This window comes from Macrotis lagotis, chromosome 8 (genome assembly GCF_037893015.1).
Source record: "Macrotis lagotis isolate mMagLag1 chromosome 8, bilby.v1.9.chrom.fasta, whole genome shotgun sequence".
In the NCBI taxonomy this organism is placed as follows: domain Eukaryota; kingdom Metazoa; phylum Chordata; class Mammalia; order Peramelemorphia; family Peramelidae; genus Macrotis; species Macrotis lagotis.
This window is the reverse complement of record NC_133665.1, coordinates 59,499,916-59,516,736: the sequence shown is the minus strand read 5'-3', so window position 1 is coordinate 59,516,736 and position 16,821 is coordinate 59,499,916. Positions and strand designations below refer to the sequence as shown.

Here is a 16,821-nt window from a genome sequence, read left to right as displayed (position 1 = left end):
GAGACAGGGGATTTCAGTTTGATACAATTCCAAAACATTTATTAAGTGCCTACTACATACAAGTAACTGTACTAGGGACAAAATTAAAACAGTCTCTGCTTTCAAGGAACTTCCATTCCACTGGGGGAATTATGATTCCAACATGAATATGGATAAGTGGAAGAGGGGGAGGGAAGAAAGTAAGCATTTGCTTAAGCCCTTTTCACAACTATTCTCTCATGTGATCCTCACAACAACCTTTCAAGGTAAATATTGTTGTTATCCCCATTTTGTAATTGTGGAAAAATAAGGAGATACAGTATTAACAAAAAGTCAATACAAACTTAATACAAAGTATTATTTCAAAAGTAAAAGAGCCCATGCTACTGGGAAGATGAATGAATGAATGAATGAATGAATGAATAAGTAAGTGAATGAAAAAGCATTTCTTTTGCACTTACATGTTGGACACTGATGCTCAGCACTGGAATCAGAAGAAATAATCCTTGCCCCAAAGAGTTCAATGAAGACCAAATAACTCAGAAATTTAGAGGATCCTTGCTTAAAGAAATTGTAATAAGAAAGGTTTAACAAGGAGTTTACTGCAAAAGAATTCACTGCAAGGCATCTTTCAAGATCCATCTCAAAGTTCATTTAAAATAAGACTCTTTGGGGCAGCTAAAGCACTGACCCTGGAGTCAAGAAGATAGTAGCTGTGTGATTTTGGATATGTCATCCCAAATTGCCTCAAAAAAAAAAAACTCAACCCCAAAACAACAATAAAAAAATGGCTGGATGAAATAGTGGGGCAGGTAGATGGAGCATAAGCCCTGAAGTCAGGAGAACTTGAGTTCAAATTTGAACTCAAATACTTACACATTGGGTGACCTGGACAAGTCACTGAACCATGATTGCCTCCAAAATAAAAAGAAATAAAAAAAGAAAAGAGGAGCTTTTTTTTAGGGGGAAGGCAGAAGGAGAGGTGAAGGAACAAGTGTGGTTGGAAAGTAAAAAGGGAGGTGGGATTGGGGTCCTGAGTGGGTATGGTATTCATGAAGTAGCCAGTGCCAGCCTTGAACCAATAATCTTTCTCTCGGCACAGGATCCAGCACCAGGCATCAACTACATTGTGCTCCTTACTTGTGCTGTGTGCCTGGCCACTTATGCAGTGACAGCTTTGATTGTCCACAAGCTGGACCTGATGGATGTCAGTCGAGTGAGCATCATCCCCTTCTGTGGGAAGAATGGTCGCTTCAAGTATGAGATACTTGTCAAGACTGGCTGGGGCCAGGGCTCAGGTGAAAGCAGGCAGAGACAACTGGACTTGTGGCAAGGGACAGGGAGGGAGTGGGCAGGGACTGGGTGGGAGGTTGGAAGAGTCATTTTGGCTTTGGTGCATAATTTAGCTTAAATCCCTCAGCACAGAAACAACTAGAGGGCCAGTGGGCCTGGAGTCAGGAAGACTTGAGTTCAAATGTAGCCTTGGACATTAACTAGCTGTGTGTCCCTGAGCAAGTCATTCAATCTGTTTGCCTTATTTTCTTCAACTGTAATATGGGATAATAACTTATCTCCCAGGGTCATTGTGGGGATAAAGTGAGATTATGTATGGAAAGAACTCTGACAACTTTAATGTGCCCTATTAATTCTATTATTATTATTATTATTATTATTATTATTATTATTATTATTACTATGATTACTATTCATCATGCCTGCTTACCATCTCCTCACCTTACTAGATCACCTTGGCCTTGACACTACCTATTAAAAGGTGGAGATCTTAAGTACCAAATTAGAATCTCAGTGTTGGGAAAAACCTCAGGAATCATCCATCCTGTCCCTCTCCAACTTGGACAGGAATTCCAACAAACAAACTTCCAACTTCTGTTTAAAGACCTCTAATAATAAGCAATTTACCCTCTCCTGAGGTAGCCCATTTCATTTCCAATTAACTAATTGTTAAACCACCTTTCCTTATTTTAAGTTGAAATCTACTTCTAAGTTACTTCCACTCATTAATTCTAGATCTGTCCTGTGGGGCCAAGTAGAATTGATCAAATCTCTCTCCTATATGACCATTCCTTAGGTAGTTGAAGTTAGCAATCAAGGGCCTCTAAGTCCTCTCTAAGCTAAACAACCCTAATTTCTCTCAACTGATCCTTGTAGGATGAGGTCCTTTATCCTTGTAGGATAAGTCTCCTCTCCTTTTTGGGTTGCCAACTAAACATAATCCAGTTTGTCAAGATTCTTCTTAGATATGGCTCCCAGGATTGAATTCAGGACTTCCAGTGTAACCAAAGCAGAGTCAAGTACTATGGGATTCCCACTGTCCTCACAATATTAAATTTCTATTAAGACTGCCTGAGATTGAATTCATTTTTCACTGATATTCAACTCATTGAGTTTGCTATCCATTAAAGTTCTTAAATCTTTTCTGAATAATTGCTTAGACCTGCCTTATTTTTTTAAGTCATATGTAAGATATTACATTTACCCCTATTATACTTTATCTTATTAGTTTTATCCCACAATTCCAAACTTATTAGTTTTAGCCTGTTGAGATCATTCTAGATCTTAATTTTGTTATGCAACTCAGTAGCAAGGATCAATGGTTTTGGACCTTAAGAAACCATCTAGTCCAATCCTTTTATTTTATGGAGGAAAAAACTGAAGTCTGGAGAGAAGAGACAATTTGTCCAGGTAGTAATGTAGTGCAATCAAGATTCAAAAACAGGTCTTTTGTATTTTGTTTGGTTTTTCTTTCCTCTAGTCCACAACAGCCTCATAGCTTTTGTATCTTGAATCAATTTGATAATCACATTATCATCACACAAGTTACTAATAAAAATGTTGATGGGCCACACTGCTGGCACTTTTTGAAGATATTTGTTCAGGATAAATGGAGTCCCCTGATTCCTACTATTTAGGTTAAGTTATTCAGGGATTTATATAATTCAGCTCCATCTTCTAGTTCACATTTCTATGTCTTGTCCACAAAGATATTTTAAGAGATTTGATAACAAAACTTCCTGAAATCCTGGTAAACAATACTAATGTCTGCGATTTTCCACTGATCCACCAGTTTAATAACCCCATCAGTATGGAAAATGGGCTTAGTCTGACATGTGAGGGTAGAGACCCAGTGACGGTTAGATTTCCTTGTCAAGGGAGAAATGCTTCACCACTGGGTCAATGAGAAGCAGCCTGAGGTAGTAGATGGCATTCTGGGTTTGGGATCAATGACCTCCAAAGACCCTTCCAACTCATCACTGATGATGCAGTGATTCAAGGCATTGATCAGCGATCTGTGAACTTTAATCAATGTTTATTTACTGTTATATTTGTATGGTTATTATATAAATCATTCCCCTTGGTCCTCCTCTCTTTGCTCTGCATCAGTTCATACAAGTATCAGAATTCTTCATTTTTATTATTTCTCAGGGTAAAATAATATTTCTTTACATTGGGGCAGCTAGGTGGCGTAGTGAATAAAGCACCAGCCCTGGAGTCAGGAGTACCTGGGTTCAAATCCGGTCTCAGACACTTAATAATTACCTAGCTGTGTGGCCTTGGGCAAGCCACTTAACCCCGTTTGCCTTGCAAAAAAAAAAAATATTTCTTTACATTAACATACAACAGATTGTTCAACTTTTCCCCAAATGAAGAACCTCTACTTTACTTCCAATTCTTAGCTGCTTACAAAAAAGTACAGTTTCAGAATTTATTAATATGTGGGATATTTCCTGTTTTGACCTCTGTCTTATTTGTCCATGAAGGTTCTGCCATCATCTTCCCCTGGACCATAAGTATGGAATGATGCATATTTTCAGAGATGGCTAATAGATTGATTCTTTTTTTCCCTTGATGGTACATATTTGTAACTAGCAAAAGTTCTGTTCAGAAGTGAATGGGGAAGTCACTAGAAGTTGACAGTAACATAAAAAGAGAAAATAACATCATATTAGCTCTAGTGGACATTGCTTCCATTTCAGAGTGCAGGCATCATCTGTAAAATGGAATGATAATAATGCTTCACAGGATTGTTGTGAGAATCAAATGAAATAATGAATGTAAAGCACTTTATAAACCTTAGAGTGCTACATGAATATTGTTATTATTATAATCTATTCCTTTCAAATGGGACATTCCCTTTCATTGCTGTGATTACTGATCATCAAGTCTCAGTGATACCTATAAGATTATAATTCATCTTTTTTGCCCAAAGATCTCTAGTTTGCTTTATTGCCTATATATTCTGGACTTTGGTGCATCAAAATCTGAGCTCATAAATATCATTCTTTTCCCTTCTTCTGGGTTCCTCTCTCCTGCTAGGCAGCTCTCAAGCTCTTCTCAGTCCTTCCTATTCCCCAGACTCTGCCTTTGCAAACACCCTCTCTATAACCTCTCTATACTAAAGTTTCTCTACCTTCCCTCCTTCCCTGTCTAGGCACAACAGCCCATGTGGGCATCACCCTCTATGGGGCAGATGGCCGAAGTGGACACCGGCACTTGGATGGAGAGAGTGCTTTCCATCGAAACAGTCTAGACATCTTCCAGATTGCCACACAGCGCAGCCTTGGAAGTGTGTGGAAGATCCGAGTGTGGCATGACAACAAAGGTGTGGAGAGAGGGCTTGGCCATGTGGGACCTTCCTTCCTCTGCCCCCCCTGAATCTGGTTCTTCTTCTGAGACATGGCCTAGACTCTATGGCTTCTTGTCTTCTCTCCCTAGGACTTAGCCCAGCCTGGTTCCTGCAGCACATTATTGTCCGGGATCTACAGACTGGCCGAAGCGCCTTCTTCCTGGTGAATGATTGGTTGTCAGTGGAGACTGAGGACAATGGGGGCCTGGTGGAAAAGGAAGTCCTAGCAGCAAGTAAGCCTTCCTCAGTCTCTGGATTCCTTCTTTAAGTCTTTCCCCAGCCCCCTACTTCCCTTGAGTTTAGCTCTATGCCTTCCATGATTTTTCTGATTTTTCACTTTTTTCAGATTCTTGGCTCTATCCAAGAAAGAAACTTCCATGCCTATTTCTGTCTGTCCATCTGTGTGACAATAAGCATGGAAGTAAGCATATTTGTGGGTATATGATACTGAGGAGCATAGATTTAGAGCTAGAAGGAACATGAGAGGTTAGCCATTAAGTCCAATCCTCTTGTTTTATAAATGAGAAAACTGAGACACAGGAGGTTGAATGACTTGCCCAGAGTCATACAGAGTAAGTGCCTGAAGTTTAATTTGAACCCAAGACTTGCTGACTCCATGTGTTCTATCCATGCCTCCACACCATATCAGATTGAATGTATATGGGAGGGGGAAACCAAGTGTGTTTGAAGATGAAATTATTCATCTCCCTTCTAACCTATGTGCCTTTCATTTCCCCCCTCTCTGTGCCCCCCAGGTGATGCCACTCTGCGCAGGTTCCCCCGGTTGCTGACCGCTGAACTCCAAAGAGGTTTCTTTGAGAAGCATATCTGGCTCTCATTGTGGGATCGCCCTCCACGAAGTCGCTTCACTCGGGTCCAGCGTGCCACCTGCTGTGCCCTCCTCATTTGCCTCTTCCTAGGTGCCAATGCTGTGTGGTATGGAGTTGTGGGAGATATCAATCACAGGTAGGTCCTTCTCCCTCGCCCTCTAGTCAACCTGGGCAGTAACAGCTTGTCTCCAATCCTTCCCAATGATATCCCCAAAGTAAAGTGGCCATGGTTCTTGCCATTGTGTCTATTCTTCCCCCAAATACAACCTCTTCAAAGATAGTCATTTCCTCACTCTTCATGGTCTCCTATAGGCAATTCCTGGTCTACCTCACTATTAGACATTTTTCCTTTTGGTGTTAACTAAACCTCTCTGGTTCCTGCTATATTTTCCTATTACCATTTCTCTCTCTCTTTGTAAAAATTTTTTTAACAATTTTATTCATTTTAAACTTAAAAACAAAAATAAGAAAAGAAAAAAGAATATTTCTGTGTATACAGCAGAACAATCAATAAATTTCCATTTCACAAAAACCTATGTAACTAAATCCTACGCATTGTTTTCAAAGCAGTACTTCCTTTTAGGTTTTCTTTTGTTCTATGCTGTGTACTTTTTATTTTATTTTTTCCTCCCTTCCTCCCTTGCCCTAGAGAAAGCTACAGTTAAACACACACACACACACACACACACACTCATGTATATATAGGTAAAAACATACTATGCATGTTACCATTATTCAGTTCCCTCTTTGGAGGTGAATAGCATTTTCCTTCAAAGATCCAAGTCTTTCCATGCTTTTCTAAATAAATCAATTCATCATTTACTGCATCACAGCAATATGCCATCACAATCATATCCTACCTGAGAGATTATCTATTGAAAGTTTCTTCCCATTTTCTACTTTCCCTCCAGTCCCAGCCACATTGGTTTTATTAGTGCAATACTTTTTAATTTAAAAAAATCAAAATTATCCATTTCATATGTCAACAATGTTCTTGCCTTATATTATAGTTTTAAGATCTGCTGAATCTCCTTCCTTTATATTTTTTCTTTAGGTTCTCTGAAATGCTTTACCTTTTGTTCTTCCAAATGAATTTGCTTATTATTTTTTCCTAACTCAGCAAAATATTTTTCAGTAATTTAATTGGAATGGCAATAAATATATTAGTTAAATAAAATTGTCATTTTAAAAATTATATTGGGGGGCAGCTAAGTGGCACAGTGGATAGAGCACTGGCCCTGGAGTCAGGAGTTCCTGGGTTCGAATCTGGTCTCAGACACTTAGTAATGGCATGGCTATGTGGCCTTGGGCAAGCCACTTAACCCCGTTTGCTTTGCAAAACCCTAAAAAAAAATTTTATTGGCTCTACTTACTCATGAATAATGAATATTTCTCTCCAATTATTTAAATCTGACCCTTATTTCTATAAAGTGTTTTAGCTATTACTGTTTTTCTCTTTGACAAAGTGATTTAAGTCCCTAAGACCTGGACAGGAAAACTCAGGAAAACCTGAGTTAAAATTTGACCTCAGACACTTAACTAGCTGTATAACCCTGGGCAAGTCATTTAATCTGCTGCCTCAGTTTCTTCAGTTGTAAAGGGGAATAAAAATAACATCCCCAAAGTTGTAGGCTCTTAATAACTGCTTGTTCCCTTCCTTCCTTGCAGCAATGTACCCATGTCCAGCCTGATTCCATTAAGTGTGGACACAGTGGCTGTTGGTCTAGTGTCCAGTGTGATTGTCTACCCCCTCTACCTGATCATCCTGTTTCTCTTCCGAATGTCCCGGAGCAAGGTAAGGATGGGACCAGTAGCATGGGAGACGGGGTCAGTGGGACCAGAACCTATAAGATAGGAGAGGGTAGTAGCTATTTAAGCATCCTTATATAGGTAAAGAGTGTTTTTTGGGGGGCAGCTAGGTGGCACAGTGGATATAGCACTAGCCCCTGGAGTCAGGAGGACCTGAGTTCAAATATGACCTCAGACACTTAATAATTGCCTAGGTGTGTGGCCTTAGATAAGTCACATAACCCCACTACCTTAAATAAATAATTTTTTTTTAAAAAAAAGTGGATTTGGGAATCAATCTTCTGTTGTCTGTGGGGTGTGCTCTCCAAGTTCATTTGGTCCTCTGCCCCACTCCAGCTCACTAGGATATCTACTTTGAAGTGGAGGGTTGAACAAGCTGATGTCCAGGAAAAGGGGAAAGGCAGCTGCAGGAGGCAGTTATTTCTTAAGCAGCCATATGGGTCAGCTATTGTGCAAACTGCATCAGATTGTTCTTCCTGCAGGTTTCTGTAAGCCCCGACCGTAGCCCCGGGGGGCAGCAGGTGCTGGATATTGATAATTACCTGGAGACGTCAGTCCTAGACAGCTCCTTCCTCACTTTGTCCGGGCTCCGCACTGAGGTGATGGGGACTGGCATAGACCTTGCATGTGACTGACCTGCCTCCTTGTTTACAGGAGTCGGACTGACTCTCCAGTAAATGTGGGGCCACAAGGAAAGAAATACAGGGAATCTTTCTAGTCCAGCCCCTTCCCCATTCAGCTGACCCTTCTTCTGGCCTCAAGCACTTTCTAATTGTGACTGTGAATGATTTTCCCTCTAACCTTCCCAAACCCTCCTAAAACGAGGGCAATAATTCTTACCTTGCCTACCTTGAGAGTTGTTATGAAGAAAGAATTTTGTAAACCTTATATTGCCATATATTATTGTGAGAACTCACACTTGATGCTGAGGCTTGCTGGTTGGGGTCCAGGGACCCCAAGGCAGTCTGGGAAATTCTATTGACCCCTTCCCAGATTAATGCTTTTAAATGCATAAAATAAAACATGTAGGATTACAAAGGAATCCAATTACCTGGAAGTATGATGAATTTTTTTAAAAGTTCGTGGATCCCTAGGATATTGGCAAAGACCATAATTCTCCCTGGTCAGATCTTATCTCTGAAATTCTCTGTATTCTTTTTCACAGGCATTTTCTGGACAAACTAAAACAGATTTGTTTCTGGATGATTCTAAAAGGTGGGTACCCCCAGAGAAAACATAGAATTCAGACAAATATGTCACATACATTCAGGAATCAAATGTCACAGCCACCTGGATTTCATGCATATTTCCCCCACATGATATATTTGCATTCTTCCATGGTCCTGTGCTATTTGCCCTTGGAGGACAGTATGTTAATTTATCAAGATTTCATGTGTTCCTCTGGCGGGGTGTGCTTGCTTCTCACAGTTTGATACATTGGCAGTCCAGTGATGGCACTCTTAGCTGGCCAGACCTTCTCAGTGACCCTTCCATCATGGGTAACACCCTTCAGAGGCTGGTGCGGGCCCGGGCTGGGAATGCTCAGACCCTGGAGGTCACAGAGGAAGATGGTCTCTCCCTGAGTAGCCCCCCTTCCCAGACAAAGTATTTCTCTACTTCAGGTGAGTAAATAGGTCTTAGTTGGAGATGAAGGAGGAATTTTTTTGTGATTATAATAACCCCCCATTCTGGTGGAAAATTAAGACACAGTTGCAGAAAAACTAAGGGAGGAAATATATTCTGTTTCAGCTTCCCTATAAAAAGGGGAGTACCTAGGTTGGGTCATAGGTAATCCTCCATCTTTGTAGATATGTCCCTATCCATTCTGAACCATTTGGGAAAAGCAATAGCTCATCCTTGGGGGTGGGGGGGATGAGGGATGGAAGGGTGTGAGGGGTGAATAGGATCATAGGTCTTGACCTGACCCTTGACTCATGCCCAACATTCCTCTACTGATTCTGCTTCCTCCAGATGAAGATCTCATCCGACAGCTATTTGCTGAGGGGGCCAGCAGCATTGCCCCTGCTAGAGACATCCATCTGGAAACAGATCTCCTCACTGGCCTGTGAGTGCAGTAGGAACTGTGAGGAGTGAAGCAGGGAGGGGCAAGACCTTTCTGGACCCAGCTTTTGGGTTGGGGACAGTTTAATCTGTCCCTGGTGTAATGGGAAAGAGTGAAGCCCCCAGAGCCTAAGACATGAAAGTAATGTCTCCAGTCTTGTTTGGAAGCTGTCATTAGAACCACCTCTCTGGGATTAGTTGGTACTAGGGTCTTCTTGGTCACTCAGTAACTGACCTCCTGAGTTGACTTCAACTTTGATTGAATTTCATACCTCAGCAAGGAGGTCTATTGTAGAGTCCTCAAGTCCTTAAGTCCTCTTCTGTAGAGAACGTCATTGTAGTAAGATACCTCCATCAGCATCTGTGATGCTTTCCTTTTCTGCAAAAGGAAATCTTCCCATCTCACAAGTGGGAAGAAAAAGATTTAATTACCCAAACCAAAGACTGAACTGGGATTAGAGCCCATCCCCATCCTCCAGTCTAGGGGCTTGTTGGCTCTTGAAATAATTTCTTTGAAAGAAAAGACAGTCGGCTACCTCCTCTTCCATCGTCTACCCCCATCTCCCACTAATAGTGATTCATTCCCCCTGCACTAAGGTATGATCATAGCCTGTACGCTTCCTCAGGTCTGGTTCTTTGGGGGCAAAAACAGAGACACTGATGCTTCAGAGGTTGAATGAGAAGGGACTGCCCGCCATGGCTGCCACACAGGAACTGGTCCAGTCAGCAAAGTTCACCAGGGAAGGTAGGACTCCCAGGACATCATTCCCCCAGTTCTTTCCCTTTCTCTCCTTTCCCCATCGTGTTTTTTTCTGATTGGGTTCCACCTCTCCCCTGCAGGTCTGGCTGAGGGGCTGCAGAAGCGATTGCTTCCTCCATGGTGTGCCCCCCTTGCCCATGGGCTCAGCCTCCTGCTCGTGCTGGTGGCTGTGGGCGTCTCAGGCTGGATCGGTACCAACTTCACCTCCAGCACTGGTGTCATGTGGCTCATCTCAGGCATCTTCAGCTTCCTGTCCTCATTCCTGGTCTGGGAACCTCTCAAGGTAGATCATGTCTCCCTTCCCCATTCACTCCCCCTCTCCTGCCTCTCTTCTTCTTCCCACCTCTGCCTTTCTTTTCATATCTGCCCTCTTCTTCTTCCTTCTGTCTCTATCCATAAACCAACAGTACCCTTCTCCACCTATTACCCTACCTTGGGCCAGAACAATGGAGGAGGAGGAAAGACCCCCCTAAGCAGGAGCTTGACTTCTCTTCCCTGGTGCCCCCAGATCTTGCTGGAAGCCCTCTACTTCTCCTTGGTGGCTAAGCGACTTCATCCAGAGGAAGATGATACTCTAGTGGAGTGTCCGACTGTGGAGCCCGTGTGTGAGCGGATCCCCCGAGTACGGCCTCCTCAGGGCTTTGCCCTCTTCCAGGCCAAGGAGGAGGCTCGTAAAGTCAAGTTATTGCACAGGATGCTCAAGGTGACCTTGGACTTGACCAGATCCTTGTCCCTGCATCTGCCACTGCCAGCAGGCTGGGCCCCAGAGTAGGGAGAGGAGAGCACTGGAGAGCTCACTAGACCCCTTCACCCCCCATGTCCCCTCTCCCACTCAACATGTCAAATTAATGCAACTGTCTTACCTGCCAGTCTGCTCCTCTTCTAGACTTCTCTGTTTCTGTTTATGGCACCAACATCTTACCCATCACCCAGCTCGAACAAGAGTCATCTTTGACTCCTCCCTCTCCCTCACCACCCACATCCAATCAGTTGCCAATTCTCCTTGCTTCTTCCTTTGCAATATTTATCACATCCTTCCCTTCTTTTCCATTCCTCCAACCCTATCCCCTACTCTGAATTAGGGCCCATATGACATCATTCCTGGGCTATTAAAGTAGCCTCCCAACCAGTTTCCTGGTTCAAAATATTTTCCTCTCCAAATCACCCTGAACATGCTGCCAAATTAATTTTCCTATATCACTTTTCAAAAGCCTTCAAGAGGGGTGGCTAGGTGGTGCAGTGGATAAGAGCATTGACCTTGGAGTCAGGAGTACCTGAGTTCAAATCTGACCTCAGACACTTAATAATTACCTAGCCATGTGGCCTTGGGCAAGCCACTTAACCCCATTGCCTTGAAAAATCTAAAAAAAAAAAGCCTTCATTAGTTCCCCACTGTAAACAAAATAAAATTCATATTGCTTGGCCTGGCACTCAAGGTCAGTCTATTAATTATCTTTCCAATTTTATCTCATGTCCCTTCTTTACACACACACACTACCCATCCTGCATAACTTGGTAGCTTCACACACACACATACACACACACACACACACACACACACACACACACACATACACTATAAAATAAAAAATAAATATGTGTATGTAGTAAGTAGTTAAAAAATAAACTCTTGGGGAACAGAGAAAAAGATAAACCAATTCTATACCTCATACAGCTAGCAAATATGATCTCTTATGGAGTTTGGAAGGTGACATTAGGGGACAAGTAGAATTAAGTAGAGGCTAGACATGAATATTCCCAGCTATCAGGTCTCCAGGATGGAGTGGGAAGAGAGGGAAGAACGAGGATGAAGTCTGAATTTCTGCTATAGTCCTCAAGGGTAGAGGAGGGTATTAATGTCCACCATAGAGTTTAGGGCTCTCTCAGTCCTTTGATGACTGCTCACAGTCTTCCCCATGTCTTCAGAATTTTTTGGTGTACATGCTGTTCTTGCTGGTGACCCTCCTCACTAACTATGGAGATGCCTCAAACCACACTCATGCCTACCGTCTGCAGAGTTCCATCAAGCAAGAACTGGACAGCAAGGCCTTCCTGGGAATTACCAGGTAATCACCCTAGAATAACCTCCAGGCTTATCTTGTCTAGCCCCCAATCTTTAGGTAGGACCCCAAGAAAACCACCTGAAGCAGAAGGGCAAAGCTATCCCAAGCAGAGGGCAGAGTCATAACTAGGAAGATCTTCACTTGGGGTAAGACATTTAAAATATCAGGAAGTGGGGAGGAAAAAAAGATGTGTGGCAGCACCGTCTGATGGAGGACCCAGTTGTGATGGGAGCTGGGCACTCTGGGCTATAGTGTAGGAACAGTGATGGAGAACCTGGACTTTGATATGCCATTTTTCCCATACTTCTATATATTTGCAGAAGGGAAGTTCTTGCTTTGAATGCCCTTGGGAAAGAGTCTCTGTCTTCTCTTTGGGCACCTGTTTTCTCAATGTGAGGGTCTCTGGATTTATATCTCTCATTTCTCTTTTTAACTGCAGCCTCTCCTCACTTCTATCTTTCATCATAGTAGAAAAAAAGTAATTAATCAATAAGCTATGCCAGACCCCTTCTAATGTAAGGCAGGCACACCCCACCTAAAATTGGCCCAATAAGTGTCATATCACCATGCATATTATAGCATGGTGGAAGGCAGAGAGGAAAGACAGGAAGACAGCAATTAATGCTAATAACCCAGAAGAAGAAGAAGAAGAAGACACCAACCCCTCTCCTGCTCTAAAAGGCTTCCTGTAGCCAGCCTTTCAAGGCAAGGTTAGTCCCGCTCCAGGAGACCTTTTTGATGCAGCAGGGTCATTTTGGAACTTCATGGCTCTCCCAAGGTGTCTATTTACATTCTTCTGTCTGGTTAATTGGGAGAGAAGCTTCTGCAGTGAACAATAGTGTGGCTGAAAAGGAATGATATGTTTCAAGGTCAGACATGGTCATATCCTTGGAGATCTTGACCTTTTAGACCCTTCTACAGTCAGAAAATATTGAATGACAAACATTATTCATAAATTAATTAAGCCTTCTTCTGAAGCTGTGACATCCTCTAGCCAAACCCTAGAAAGGAAATGATTTGAGTCTGGGTTTTTCAGTGTCATTAAATATCACCAAGAGAGCATTCAGTACTTTGTATAAATGGTCCTTTCAATTACGCTACTCAGTTATTTCTGGAATTTGAGAAGAGAAAAAGTGTTGAGATGTTAAAAACTTTTAGTTTAGCTTTTTCTTCTGCAAGTTCAAAGTCACTCTGCCGTTGTGGTTGCCCTTTTCTTGGCCTAGGGAGTGAAGCGCTGGTTTGGAGTTGGGAAGAGCTGTGTTCAAATTGTGCTTTAGATACTAACTGTATCTGGGCAAATTACCTCTGAGTTTCGGTTTCTTCATCTGTTAAATGAGGATGATAATAAAACTTCAGAAGGTTGAGCTGTATGCAATGATTTTTTTGCCAACCTTAAAGTGCTATTATTATTACTGAAGAAGGGAATTTGCCTTCTGATTACCGAGTCACTAACCTGTCTCTTTTGACATTGTTTTAGGATTCAGTATTTTCTCCCCACTATCTGCTTCTTCTGAGATTAGTACCCCATTTCAATTGTGGGCAATAGATTTTTATTTTTATTCTTATTTTGGAGGGAAGAAAGGAGTGAAAATCATGTTTGAAAATTAGGTTCTTTTGCAAAAAAAAGAAATGATTACTAGAAACTGCCATTGTATGTAATTGGAAAACAAATAAAATATTTATATAATTTAAAAAAGAATATTAGGTTCTCATTTCTATTTGTTTAGTTGTTTCAGTCATGTCCAGCTCTTTGTAACCCTATTTGGAGGTTTCTTGACAAGGATACCAGAATGGTTTACCATTTTCCTCTCCAACTCATTTTAAAAATGAGGAAACTGAGGCAAACAAGGTTAAGTGACTTGTCCACGATCACAAGCTAGGAAATGTCTAAGGCTGAATTTGAATTCCAAGTCTTCCTAACTCCAGGTCTGGTAGTCTGGTTTCTAGCTGTATCTTAAACTAAAAGTTACAAGATTTTAGTGAATGTTGAGGGAGAGAGAGAAGCGTTCATCTTTCTTCCATCCAGCTTCAAGTCATCCTTAGATTCTTTAGCTTCCCATGTAGCTTTCTCATTATCTTTGTTCATTACTTCACTACTCTTGAGTAAGGTGCCTTTTATCTCCCTCCTGCTCACCCAAACCTCAGGCTGTTCTTTGATCAATTGAGCTGTAAGACTTCTACATCAGTTTTGTGAAGGTAGCCAAGCAGCTGTGCCCTACCCTAGAGTAACTTAAGATTACCCCAAATATAGTGTCAGATCTCTGTAAAGGCCAGTAGAGTTCAGTTTTGTTTTGTGTTGTTTTTTAGTCCCAGGCTGCTTTTATAGTCTAAATTATAACTGCCCAGGAACATTGCTCCCACTTGTGTTACTTATGAAAATGAATGATCCCAGGGGCGGCTAGGTGGCACAGTGGATAGAGCACCGGGCCCTGGAGTCAGGAGTACCTGAGTTCAAATCCAACCTCAGATATTTAATAATTGCCTAGCTGTGTGGCCTTGGGCAAGTCACTTAATCCCACTGCCTTGCAAAAACCTTTAAAAAAAAGGAAAGAAAATGAATGATCGCTACAGATTTCACCAAAAGCTCTGACCAAGAACCAATCACTAGGTTGAGGTGGGGCTGTGTCTGGACTGGTCACCACTGACATCAAATGATGTTAGAGAATGACAAGGGCTAGTCAAAAAGCAGGTATAGCTATGACCTGTGTAACCTAGGAAAAGATTTAATCTTGGGGTTAGACTTGGACTTTCAGGTGGGAATGATTCACTGTCTCTGAAACTGGTGGAAGAGAGTAACTTTCATTTTTCTGGGTTGGGGGGAGTAGGTCAGATGAATTCTGGGTGTGGATGTCACGGGTACTGCTGCCCTACGTCCATGGAAACCAATCTGCCCTGGAGCTGGGACCCCCACGTCTTCGGCAGGTTCGGCTACAAGAAGGTGAATTGAAGTTGGTGATCTTTCTCTCCCTTGTGCCCAAAGTCTCTTCCCTTGGACTACTTCCTACTTCCTCCCCTTACCCTAGCCTCCCTCTGTTTGGAGACCTGTTTCAATATCACCTTCTCCCTCTTCCCCACCAAAGCATTCTTCCCCATTCACAAGATCCCTCTTGGAACTGATAGAATGGGATCTCTTAGAGAGAGAGAGAGAGAGAGAGAGAGAGAGAGAGAGAGAGAGAGAGAGAGAGTGTGTGTGTGTGTGTGTGTGTGTGTGTGTGTGTGTGTCGGTGGGGGGAGAGGCGGGGTGTTTTTTCTTTAGAACCCATGTTTAGGACATACTGAACACTTAATAAAAGTTAGTTGAATGACTACCTTTCAGCACTCTGCCCAGATACTCTGGGAACAGTGAGAAGAATGTGCACAACCACCAACAGCTTCAGTACCAAAGATTATGAAGTTGGCTGGGAAAGCAGCTCCCCAAACGGGACAAGGGCATGGGCCTACTCCGCTCCTGATTTGGCAGGGTGAGAAGCTGGGCAGCAAGGATGGGCTCCATGGATCCCCACATTTCCAGTTGTCCACATGTGAACAACGGGAATAGCTGTGAAACTGAAAGCTCTCGAGAAGCTGGTTTTTTCTTTTGGTCTAGGAGAGGCCAGATTTGTGGAGGAAGGGAGGGGAAACTGCATGGCGTCACCCCTGAATTCACATCCTCCTTCTATTCTGAGTTGGGAAATGTCACCTCAGAGCTGGAGATCTTTGGGTGACAGATGACATGGTATTAAGAACAAGACCTTGTGACTCTTCCATACCTGTGGCTTTATGGGGCAGCTAGGGCTGTTTTGTAGGTCTTTGGGGGCTGTTTCATTGATTGTCACCCTATACCTCCCAGGGTCTGGTACTGGGGCTACTTCTCTGTCTACGATAGTGGCGGCTACATCCAGGAACTGGGAGTCAGCTTGGAAGAGAGTCGAGAATTGTTGGGCTTCCTACAGCGGCATAATTGGATTGACAACATGTGAGTCTGGGGAGGAAGCAAAGAGAGCCAAGGGTATATCACTGGGGCAGAAATGTGCCCAGAAAATGTTTATTTTTAACACCTCTTTTTACTTTTCAAAGTTCTCATTTCTTCTCTCCTTTTACTCACACATGATCCTGGAAAGAGAAGGAAGTTTTTGTCTCCATTTTACATAGAATTGGAGTCAGGAAGACCAGAGTAGAAACCTGAGCAGCCCCAGATCCTGCCCAAATCACTTAATCACTGTCTGCCTCAGTTTCCTCATTTGCAAAATGGAGATAATAATAGCTCCTACCTCCCAGAGTTGGTGAGGATAAAATGAGATATTTGTATATAGAGCTTTTCAGAACTTAAAGTGCTAACATTGATGAAGAATGAGGATGATGATGAACCGAGGCCCAGAGAAGGGGACAGCAACTGGTCCAGGCCAGCCTGGAAGCCTGGGACCTTCCTCTATTAGTTGTCTTGGGGGTTGGAAGACTGGTCCAAGGAAGTGACCCCTTCCTGCCGCTTTGTCCACAGGAGCCGGGCAGTCTTTGTGGAGCTCACTCAGTACAGCCCAGCTGTCGGGCTACATGCTGCGGTCACACTGCGCCTCGAGTTCCCGGTATCTGGACGGGCTCTGACGGCTGTCAGCGTGCGGCCCTTCCCCTTGCAGCGGCTCAGTGCGGGCGTCACCTTGCAGCTGCTGATGATGGTCAGTCTGGTGACAACCCCTC

General features: G+C 42.9%; 1 protein-coding gene across 2 annotated transcripts in view; it reads left to right on the top strand.

Annotated features, from left to right (window-relative positions):
* The window catches only part of PKD1 (polycystin 1, transient receptor potential channel interacting), a 117,210-nt gene that overhangs the window by 95,434 nt on the left and 4,955 nt on the right, over positions 1-16,821 (top strand). Inside the window, exons 26-42 of one of the 2 annotated variants that reach the window (XM_074197226.1) lie at positions 1,082-1,277; positions 4,430-4,600; positions 4,714-4,857; positions 5,380-5,590; positions 7,123-7,249; positions 7,746-7,862; positions 8,429-8,478; positions 8,692-8,885; positions 9,235-9,328; positions 9,951-10,069; positions 10,165-10,367; positions 10,593-10,787; positions 12,011-12,150; positions 14,973-15,085; positions 15,464-15,608; positions 15,977-16,102; positions 16,625-16,799. In XM_074197226.1, coding sequence (XP_074053327.1) covers positions 1,082-1,277; positions 4,430-4,600; positions 4,714-4,857; positions 5,380-5,590; positions 7,123-7,249; positions 7,746-7,862; positions 8,429-8,478; positions 8,692-8,885; positions 9,235-9,328; positions 9,951-10,069; positions 10,165-10,367; positions 10,593-10,787; positions 12,011-12,150; positions 14,973-15,085; positions 15,464-15,608; positions 15,977-16,102; positions 16,625-16,799 — 2,520 coding nt within the window. The remainder of the gene's footprint in view (positions 1-1,081; positions 1,278-4,429; positions 4,601-4,713; positions 4,858-5,379; positions 5,591-7,122; positions 7,250-7,745; positions 7,863-8,428; positions 8,479-8,691; positions 8,886-9,234; positions 9,329-9,950; positions 10,070-10,164; positions 10,368-10,592; positions 10,788-12,010; positions 12,151-14,972; positions 15,086-15,463; positions 15,609-15,976; positions 16,103-16,624; positions 16,800-16,821) is intronic. The other variant, XM_074197227.1, reaches the window with a different exon arrangement.